Genomic DNA, 10744 nt, shown 5'->3' on the forward strand with positions numbered 1-10744 from the left:
CTTTTTATCACAATTGGAAGACAAAATGTTTTTTTCTAATATTATTTATTTCAAACCATTTATGGTAGATAAAATGTCTTTAACTATGCATGGAATGTTGTCATAACCGTTGATCAAATACAGTTGATGGAGCTGATCGACTTAACTATTTCACACAATAATTGAATTGGGGAGTTGACAAAACGCCTTGGCTGCATTTCTGAAGTGTTTATCTTTGTGGATGTAGATAAACACGTTGATGGACGAGTTGAACACCAAAGCCATGTGGTTGAAAGTCATGAGTATTTCGATGCCCATACTGGCGGGTAGATTGGTCCCGAAGAACAGATTGAAGATGACCTCTAAGGTCACCAAGATCATCTGAAATGCACAATCAAGCTTGATCATTCTTTGTTAATTCCGCCAACAAGACGCGTCAATCTAACCTTGAAGATGTGACAAATTACAAAAACGGCCACTATTCCAAAGAGAATCTTGGTTATGGTCAGATCTTTCTCGTCTGAGGCCTCAGGGCTAAACGGGCTGGTCGTAGAAGTAGTGGTAGCGCCTGGAAAGGATCTGGCTGGGTTCAACAAGGGATGGCCAGCTTGTGGAAATGCATTCGAGGTCATTAGCAGAGCCTTCCTTTGTTCCTTGAGTCGGATCGCCTTGTGGATATTCCAATTCAGGACCGCGAGCACAGCAATCGGTCCAAACGTCATGAAGAGGCCATTGCCAAAGAGAAGGTACAATCTGTAACCAAAGGCTAGAATTAAAAAGTGCACAGCTGTAAGACGTTATGGTATCAGTACACTTACAAGATGTAGCAAGAGCTCGTCCGAAATTCCGTGGCTTCCAGACGATGCTCCAACTTGGAATAGGCCTTTCCCAAGGGAACAGGCCGGCCCGAAGGTCCCAAGTAATAGTCCTGGTATTTCACGGATTGGAGCTGCGTGGCATATTCCAAGAATCTGGGGGCGTTATAGATGCAAGCAAATGTCACAATAGCCACGATGGCAATAACACTGGTTCGTGGTGGGGAGGTGGTCTTCAAATGGGCTCGACACGTGGCCAAGTAGCGCTCAATCGTGATGGTTATGATCGAGTAGACCGATCCCGTGAGCGCTATTTGACTCAATGGAATCAGGAGCTTGGGCGCCAATATCTGGTAGAAGTGGTCGTGGTAGCCACTGCTGAATAGAGGTAAACTGCAAAAAGTAATTCAATTTTCATTGCAGGCTTCAGCGTCTCTTTGAAGCCCCATTCAGATACGTAAACGACCAGGTTTACCCCATGTCTGATTCGACGATCCCATAAAGTATGCAAATTTTATCATGGAGTATGCAAACCATCCCGAAATGTCATCTATTAACGTTTGAACGAATGAACCTTGTTTGTCAAAAAAAATTTGACATTGCTTTTTTTTGTCTCATACCTGTAGAGGAAGAATGTGGTGACTAAGAAAATGATGTCGAAGACTGCGAGAGCGATCAAGATGTGACGAAGGAAACTGTGAAGATCCAGTTTCTGCGTGGCCAAAATCACTATGGCGGAGACATTGCCCACAAGGCCAAAAGTGGACACAACAGAATTGACGAGGCCTTCGGTCACGAATCGAAGGGTGAGAATGGGATCCAAACCCACACCACCATCGAGACCTGGATGGTTGGCTGGCAGGTTTAGCAGATGGGACTCCAGTTCGTCTTGGCGAATGAAATTAATTTCCGAGGAATTGTTCCAAGTCATTCCATGTCTGAAAGAGTGAGATAAAGAAAAGAACCGAAGAGCTTTAATGAATGCCATTCCCACGCCTTGGGGAGCTTACCATTCCAACATTTATTAGCTCCTACACAATGCCCGATGTGTATTTACTCGTACTTTAAGCCAAGCCAAACTGCCTGATCCAATGTGCCCACCAAGATTGTGCTGTTTCATTATTGGGATCTACTGAGAAGTGTAATTTCCAGATCCTGAGCAGGGTTTCGGAGGAATTGTGTGGCTTTCTCAACGTGAATTTCTGACTCGATCCAATTCAGGGAGGAAAAAAAAACTTGAAGACATTTGTGTCTAATCCTTTTTAGATTGGTTGGACTGCGACCAGAGCAAAAAGAGCAATCTCAAGGCCAAATTAGTCCGACCTGAATATCGTAAGTCCAACGATAGATTCACATTGCGCAAGGCTTCTGCTATATTGTTTAACTATTGTTTAATATAAATTGTACCGATTGGAAAAGGAAAAAGGGCAAATATGGTCCTCTCTGAATTTTGAAGGATATGACAACCTCAAAACAAAAACGCGACAGAGAACACTCCAATACTATTGTCACATACTTGTAATTATGACAAAGTATTTTTGCTTCGACTAATGCAATCAAAAGATAGTCAAGATATTGTAACCTAAGATTATTTATTTAGGCCATCAGCCTGTCAGCTAATAACAACTCGAAAGATCTGAGGAAAGTAGTCTTTGTTCTCTGAAAAGTACTTTGGTTGTCTCCCATTTACCAAGTGGTTTATCATAGGATTCCAGCTTGCTCTTTTGAATCTCACGTTTCACGGGGCGTGACCAACAATTTCTAGCTCGTCAAACCGGCAAAAATTTATGGACTGATTCGATTCACGCTTCAAGAAATCGCTTTCAAGATCTTGTACTTTGTTTGTTTGACCATGCTAAAATACCTCGCTTATATCAGAGACAGCGCAAATTCAATTCACCACTATTTGAAAAAGGCCAGGATTGATCACCGGAGTTCAAGCATATTTAAATAAACTTCATATTGCCTTGTTCAATTTTGCGAAACGCTGAAAAAAGCAGATATTTCAAAGTTTATGGCTTAAGAGTGGTCATTTCTCAGAAAAAAGGCTCCACTTGAAGCCGATTCCTTAACGAACTCACAACATTAAAGTTGATCATTTTTTCAAATTGCCTTTTAAAAACAAAAAAGTACCATTCTTCAACATGTTAAACTTCAGTAAAAATAGGTATGGTCACCTCTTGGTTTAAAAGAAGATTATCAGGCGAAACGAACTCATAGTTTGGCCAAAAGAATATGCAATTTGTTCCTTTTTGTTTGCTTCGCCTCAAACCCTAATCATATGTTTCCATTCAAGCTTAGATACAGCATAAGCCGTCATTTGTCCAAGGATTAAACACAAAAACAAAGCGAATAAATCTCCGTGTTCCCACTAATGTAATTATAACTACTTGAGCGCCATCTTTTCAACACTTTATCCCAGCAGGTCGCTCGATTATTAAATGAAAACGTGCTGACTCAGGTTCGACCACTGCAAACCCCACCAATCACAGCAGGATTCTCGGGCGATTGGAACCATCTTCATTTTGGGTTGGTCGTGAAGGGCACTATGAATTGTTGACGTTCACGCTCCAAAGGAGTTGTGCTATCTTGATACGGTTGGACAGTTCAAAAGGATTGTCTGTGATCAACCGATGCGCTTCCATTGGGCAATCGATGGCCAAATGACAGGCACTTGTTGAAACTAGTTCAATTGTGCATTTGTTCACATCGTGCAAATCAAATGAGGGTTCTTATTGCCGATTCAATTGCCCATTGACACCTCAATAAGTGAGAAAAAGCCAGGCTGGGCTTAAAATCTCCTGGTCTTAGATTATTGTTTTTGTTATGGATCGGATAACTTCTCGTGGTGAATTCCCAAAGTGGATATTCTTGCTTTGGTACATGTTTGATTCGGAGGGTTTGATTGAAATTCGAATATTTGAAGAAACGTACGAATGATTTGGAAGGTCCGCTTCAATTTACTTACTTTTTGATGAAAGGTATTAGTCAGTCACCCAAAAATATGTGGAAAAATAAGTTTAAGTCGAATATGCATCTGTTTGTAATGACATTCATATCATAGCATTAAAGCCAAGAGAACGCAAAAAATAGCTCAATCTAAAATCTTCTTTGTTGACTTTTTGCAACTTTCGGATTATCTTTTTATGTCAAAATGGGTATTTTATGCTTAAATCTATCACTGTTACGAAACTGTAGGTTGGGAGGCTGTACTCCTTCTACTGTACTATCAACTTCTTGCCAATGCTTCAAAACTGGTTTGATTATGACAAAATTCGAATCAAGCCGACATTATAAACACAACTTTTCCCGATTTGCTAGAATATAGAAAACATGGCATAAATCAATTATCCATGGAACTAAATTCACAAGTGAGCCAAAATATTTGGTTTCTGGATTCGCAATTGGCTCCATTCAACCAAAGGGAGTATTTCAATACCTCAAAGTATGTATTGATTTTCTGTCCCAAAAGTTTTCCATTTCTCTATTAGTCTGCTATGTGCATGCACAAAACGGCAGAGCACAACTTCATTGATTGATAGAAAGGAATTTCATTACGTCATGCCGACTTTTCAATAAAAAGATATCCGCATCGAACAGAAGAAGCCAAAACCAGAAAATTAGCAGTGGATTATTTATTACCATGCACATTGCGACTTCTCAAAGCAAAGGGCTCCCACCATGCATTCTTTATTAACCAAACAAAGCGTATGCTTATGCTAAAGAAATTCAATGCACGTTCTGACATATACCCTGATTGCAATAAGGCATTCATATATGAATTATGACTTTCACCATAGCTGGTTGCACCTAATTCACCCACCTTCAACAAGTGGTTAGTTCGATAATGGCTTCCAAAATCCGGAATGTTTTCCCACCATATCCTGGTACAATCGAAATTCGTGTCCATTTGATCCACTTGTCTTTAGTGGGCGTCTCAACTTTAAGTTGTTGCTCCAAACTTTACACTTTGTGCCAACTACGCACGTACTTAAGAGAAACTTCCAACTACCCCTTTGTAGGCCTATGATTTCGGTTTGTCTTGGTCGAATTGCACTTTCTATCGGCCACATTGGAACCCATTACTTTAGCAAAGCAAGGAAGGACCAAATGTTGTTCCCTCTCTTCTGGTGAGCTCTACTTGGATGGAGCGAAACAACCTCGTGTCATTATTGAAGACGACAGGCGGAACAAAGTGGTGCAACCCGAACATGATTCATTTCTCGAAAGACCCATGAAACACGTCATTATCCAATTGCGGTGAGGCATAAGAGTTTCTCGTGAAATGAGCCCACTCGGTGCACAAAGAACCAGTTCGACGAATGCTGATTCGACACATTCGAATCTGAGGTGAATGTGGCATTGGGTGAAAAGTCTCGACACTCGAAGTTGTCTGGTTGACAATGTATTGATGTACATACATACACACACACACATACGTATATCAGATGAACTGAGAACCCTCTCTCAGCATGCTTTCTCTCGAGGTATCGTTGAACAAATCCAATATCAATGAAAAAGCTCTAAAGCCCCAACGAACTTTGAAACTGGAGCCTTTAAATTGGCCTGGAGACTTCCATTAAAGTTGGAGGAAGTCCATCGAGACCGAGGAGGACCAAATCAATAACGGTACAAAACCGATTGGTGTGTAAATTGTTGAACAAATACCCCGCTGATGCCTTTTTCTTTACAAGTCTTGAAAGTTTGAATCGAGATTATCATATAGGATATTGGCGTCCAAGAATTCCCCGCCATTGCCACAAAGGAAGCATCCCTATTTCTAACCTTGACCTTCAAAGGTTAAAAATGATCCCAATTAGGTCAACCTATTAACGATCCGCATCGTTAGAATTGAATCCCTAGACCCTTTTTGTTCCAAGCTCAAGAATCTCAAGCACCCCTTGTGCCTTTTGCCAAGCAATATATAACAAATAACAAGAGTACTTTTCATTATAGATTATTCGAAGGTTGATTTGCCCAGCTTGCTTTTAGGTTGAAAAAACTCAATGAAAACTTCATCTATTGGGCCTGTTTTTGGGGGGGGGTTTCTTTCCTATATCACAGATTGAAGCTACCTCGCATATTCTGAAATAACCATGACACGAATTTGTAATTATTGAATCATTTTTCATGATTGCCCTTTTTTTTGTAATTTTTGACATTTTCAAAGTGTGTTGTTAAAAACAAATTGCCAAGTCTAGAAAAGTTAAAAAAGTATTGATAAAAAGGAACACAAACGATTTTGTACATTTTGCATATGGCTGCTTCCATTTCTACGTACCAAGTAAAACACTGCAGCAAGTTCATCTATTAAATATGTATGTTTTGACTGTGCCGTAAACAAGTAAAACAATAGAGTTTCACACATACTATTGAGTAGTACTGACCAATTTCTAATCCCTTCAATGTAGAGAAAGTATTACGAAAGTGTTAAGTTTAGACAATTATATTTCTCAAATAATCAACCAACGTCTGTTCTTTCTAAGACACTATTAACGAATTGATCCTATGAAAATCTCGCCATTTCATTCTTCTCATGAACTTGCAAATACTGTGGACAATCTACTGCCTCGTGCTTCATCATCGACAGGATACGAAACGCTTGAATTTGTAGCTGAGCTTTCCATCTCATTTTGTGAAGTGCATTTCGTTCGTTGGTTCTTACCTTGGGGGAGGTGTTCAACAACAGATTGGCAATTCTCTTTGAACAAAGATGCTTCTTGATTTAACAAAGACCAGTTTTGCGGGCAACGAGGAAACTTGGAATGAATCTGTCTCGTTTTCTTTGGCAAGTCAAAGGCAGAATAGTTGTCGAGTAGTGGATAGAGGATGAGCGACAGAGGAAGACAGAGGGAACTTCTGCAAGTACATACGGCAGATGATGATTATTGGCGCTTGGGTCGCCAGGAGATTTGCGAGAAGGTTACAAGGAGGCCGTCTCGAGGTCGCCAGGAGCAAAAGAACGGCCTTCGTTGTCGGTTCTCCCTTGTCTCCTGTGCGTTCAATTGGAGAGCACGACTCACTTACTTTGATGATCAAATTTGGAAAAGTGGACGACGGACAGGAAATAAATGCATTTTCCAAATGCTTCAACATCCAACCCCCATGCTAAGATTGAGGACACAATTTCCGACATGTTCATTTATTCAGAGGAATGGTTTCGAAGCCATCGTCGTCCTCGGTTGATACTGGCATCGTCAGGGAAGACTGGAACTTCTGGTAACTTCTGGCCAGAAAATGACAAGCTATGAAAATGAGCACACAGCCAATTAAGGTCAGCGCCGTGACGTGCATCAACACCATGGGCTGCGCCACGATATATTGACCCACGATGACGGGAAAGATATCCGGGCCCAAAGATGCTGCTATTGAGACTAGGGCACCAATCCGATTGGTCACCACCACATGCTGTTCCAACCATAAGATGCCGGTGGCAAATATGGATGCTGTGCCCACTCCCATGCCGCCGCAAGCCAATTGAAGTAGCCTCAAATTTTGGTCCCCATATAATGATAGCATTGCACTACTCAATAAGCACGTCCCGAAGCTAAAGACCAAGATGACGGCTGGATTCAGTTTGATGGCGGCAAAAATAGAGAGAAATCTCATGAGGGCGAAGAAGCCCCAGAAAATGGCGGTCAAATCCGCTCCCTGAGGTTTCGTGAGTTGTAGATCGCTTTCCACCGCAAAGGTAGTCAAAAAAGTACCGAACGTCACCTCCACGCCCACGTACAAGAAGAAGAATATGGCCACAAGGCCCAAAAGGGTCACAACCTTCCACGCATGGGCTTTTTGAGATTCATTTCCATGGTTCGCGGAGGATATGGCCGCCTGGTTTTCATTGGGTTGCTCTCTGAGGTCTTGAATTCCGTAGTAAAGGTAACCTAGTCCTGGCAGAAGGGCTAAGGCTCCCACCAATGGATAAAAAATGGTGATTTGGGTGTCTGTTTCTATCATATCCGTTTGGTTCATAGTTGTCTCATTAAATGACATGAGAGCCTCTTGCAATTGGTCACCATTGGTGCCAAGGAAGGGAACAGCCAGCAAGGGTCCCAGAAACGCCCCAATGGCAAAACTGAAGTGAATACTGTGCATGTAGGGACCGCTTTCCAGTCCACGCCATACATGAAGGCAAAACACGTTGCCCCCTGAAATGAGAAGCGGCAATTGACGTGGCGTCTCCCAAGCAGCCATTCAAGATCTTCTAATGTGGCATTGAAGCTCGCCAAATTGCAAATTGTCACTCAAGCACTCTGTAAGCACCCTTATTCCTTACCCATGTCCAAGGAACCCCCACTGAAGCCGCCTAAGAAGCTCAAGAAGAAAAATATCGATAGATGGCTCATGAAGGGCATCAACGCCGTCACTAAGCTGGTGTTTAAGGTGTAGGCAAACAAAAGTAGGCACCGATATCGCGGAAACTTGTCCATGACAAAACCGGCTGAAAGTTAAACGTTTTCAGAACAGGTTGAAGCTAATGGACCTAAGAAATAAGCTAGGAAATGTCAACTTACTGATAAAGGAACCTGTAATAGATCCAGTTGAGCCCATCATAAACATGAATGAGACTTTGTCCACCGTGGTCCCATAAATATCTTTCATGTCCAGGAGAGTGGGTCCAATGATTCCTCCAACCAAACCCTGAAGACAACCCAAAAGTTCCACCCAAAAGCCATTAATATACACTTCGATCTACTTACTATGGTTAGGAGGAAGTTAAGGTTGATGATGGCGGTTATGATCAACCGGGTCCGGTGCTCCATTTTTGTTGCAATTGCCAAGAAGACCCTCCCACACAATAAAAGTTCAGCATGCAACAAATGAGAATGACGTGTTGTCAATCCAGTTCTTCTCTGATGAGGAACACCGGTTCCAGTTTGCTGCAGCAGATCTCAAGGGTAAACTCGTAAGGCGAAGCCCACTCAGAGAAAACATTGAACTCGGAGAGAAAGTCTCTCATTTTGGAGGGAAATATTTGAACTTGTGTTCGTCGCAATCCTACTCGAGATCATTCATATCCATCGCCTTGAATGGCTTCATATTTACGAGACAAATCACATTTCTGAAAGTCAGGCGAGGAATTGTTAACATACATTTGTGCAACAACAATGCACGCATGGAAAATTGAGTGCTGATGCTCGATTTACATTGACTTCGCATCCTTGATTATATGCAGTTTGTAGAAACCGTTTGAAGGTAATCTCCTCCCCCAATTGGTCTTTGGAAGAAAGGCTTACTTTTAAGGTTTTAAAGTCAAATTTTTATGCCCGAAAAGTCGCAACTCAATTTACAGGACGTTCTCAGGGAAAGAGTCTGCTCTTGGTGGATCAGTACAACAGTAAAGTATAGTATTTGAGTGGAAAATAAGGAGCTCTGGAGATTGCGTTTCGTCCAAGAGTTTTGCCCAATTTGCGAATTTATTTCCTTTTGTATCCTTAGAAACGCTACACACGCAAACGCTGAGTCAACCAGGCTTTTCGCCAATTGGTTCAACGAGATTTCGTTTCAAATCTGCCTTTGAGGTACATTTTGTCATAAACAAGAATGACAAGACCTTAGATGATTCTTGAACTGCTGGGAATTCCATTCCCAGTAGCGGTAAGGAAGTCGGCAAAAAAACAAAAACAAAACAAAACCAATGGTGCTGAAAAGAGATTGCTTTGTCGATCATGTTCACTCTTCAGTATGTATATACGGTACATGGATTTATTCACTTGTTATTTTCATCTCATGGACAATTCATACGTTGTTTATAGTGAATGGATGTTCTCATCTGGATTTCTTGACTAGAGGTTTCCAAAAATTAAGATCTCTTTGGGGACGTCCTGAGCATGTTCTCAACGCGATGTTGTGTGGCTTTATTATTACTGTCTAATAAATTATCATGATATGAAGGGTATTTTTTTTTTCGTTTTTCCTTTATCGTGTAGGTATGCAGGAACTTGAGTTTTACAATCGGAGTAACCTCTTTGGAATCGTGATGGCTTTCATTGGGCTTTTGCCTACAAGTAAGCTGATCAAAGTAATGGTAATAATGGTAGTAATTATAACTGCTGGAATTATCATGGTTTCAATGTAGAGAGTGCATAACTAGGTAAATTATTCTACTAGTACGTGATGAAGTTTCATCTGAAAGCAAGGGGTGACTGGTTGTTTGCGATAAGAGCGTCCGTTGGGACTGACCGAACCATCATGCAGCACACCAATGACACTCGTATTCGCAGTCAAAGACATGGAAATAAAAAATAAATATATCGTTTCAAAATGGGCAAAACTTCAAAAGATGACTATCGTCTAGTCCTGGAAAAAATAGGATCATCTGTGTTTTATGTAATGTCATCGCTTTTTCATCTGGCTGTAGCATTTCGAGCACAAGAAATCGAACTCGGCCGATCCAAAGAAGTCACATCCCGAGGATTTACAAGGACTGCCATTCAAAATGGACGGTATTCCATTCTCAGCGGGCAATTTGACCGTCATGGATGTGGACGATGGCATCACCACGTGGCCGTCAATCTCGTCGCCCTCTGACGCCGCAATTCCCACGTAGAATCTGGAGTTGCCATGCTTGCTGGCCAGATCTCCATTTTTGGCGAGATTCTTCTGCTTGGTGAAGCAGCTTTTGCAGAGGTAGCCGTGGTCCGAGGTCCCTTGGCCTGAGCAGCCCGGGGTGAGACAATCAATGTAACCGCCATTGAGGAAGATTTCACGCTTCCGCTTCTCTTCCAACTCGATTTGCTCCTCGCGCTGTTTGGCCTTTAATTCCCTATCCAATTCAAATCGGCGGCGAGCATCCTGCGGAATGAAAAGTGAAAGAATACTTGTAAGACACAAATATTGATGGATGACAAAAGTAGTATTTCAGTGAAGGATCGATGGAAACGAAATATTGACTTGGGTGCGATAAATGTAACTCACCAGAAGGTAATTCTCAACCATTTCGTTCTGAT

At 41.7% G+C, this 10744-nt stretch overlaps 3 protein-coding genes across 8 annotated transcripts in view; all 3 read right to left on the reverse strand.

The window, feature by feature from the left end:
• Window positions 1-46: 46 nt before the first annotated feature.
• Window positions 47-6601, reverse strand: LOC131879874 (G-protein coupled receptor daf-37-like). 3 transcript variants are annotated; one of them, XM_059226338.1, is made up of 5 exons: window positions 6460-6601; window positions 1415-1732; window positions 798-1187; window positions 426-732; window positions 47-360 (listed from the first exon to the last, which is right to left on the reverse strand). In XM_059226338.1, exons 2-5 carry the CDS (start codon window positions 1723-1725, stop codon window positions 151-153), a joined length of 1218 nt encoding a protein of 405 aa, XP_059082321.1. In that variant the 5' UTR covers window positions 1726-1732; window positions 6460-6601; the 3' UTR covers window positions 47-150. The 3 variants fall into 3 exon arrangements, with proteins under 3 accessions (XP_059082321.1, XP_059082323.1, XP_059082322.1); XM_059226340.1 differs by lacking the exon at window positions 6460-6601 and adding an exon at window positions 4618-5194; XM_059226339.1 differs by lacking the exon at window positions 6460-6601 and adding an exon at window positions 1805-3391.
• LOC131879873 (sodium-dependent glucose transporter 1C-like) lies at window positions 6513-8653 on the reverse strand. The gene is made up of 5 exons (XM_059226337.1): window positions 8495-8653; window positions 8309-8435; window positions 8071-8235; window positions 6822-7942; window positions 6513-6653 (listed from the first exon to the last, which is right to left on the reverse strand). The coding sequence occupies exons 1-4, from the start codon at window positions 8555-8557 to the stop codon at window positions 6933-6935; spliced, it is 1365 nt and encodes a 454-aa protein (XP_059082320.1). The 5' UTR covers window positions 8558-8653; the 3' UTR covers window positions 6513-6653; window positions 6822-6932.
• Window positions 8654-9482: 829 nt separating this feature from the next.
• The window catches only part of LOC131879871 (OTU domain-containing protein 7B-like), a 5227-nt gene continuing 3965 nt past the window's right edge, over window positions 9483-10744 (reverse strand). For all 4 annotated transcript variants that reach the window (XM_059226332.1, XM_059226331.1, XM_059226333.1 and 1 more), the window contains one exon: window positions 9483-10589. In XM_059226332.1, coding sequence (XP_059082315.1) covers window positions 10131-10589 — 459 coding nt within the window. In that variant the 3' untranslated portion in view covers window positions 9483-10130. The remainder of the gene's footprint in view (window positions 10590-10744) is intronic.

This window comes from Tigriopus californicus, chromosome 4 (assembly GCF_007210705.1).
Source record: "Tigriopus californicus strain San Diego chromosome 4, Tcal_SD_v2.1, whole genome shotgun sequence".
NCBI classification, from domain to species: Eukaryota; Metazoa; Arthropoda; class Copepoda; order Harpacticoida; family Harpacticidae; genus Tigriopus; species Tigriopus californicus.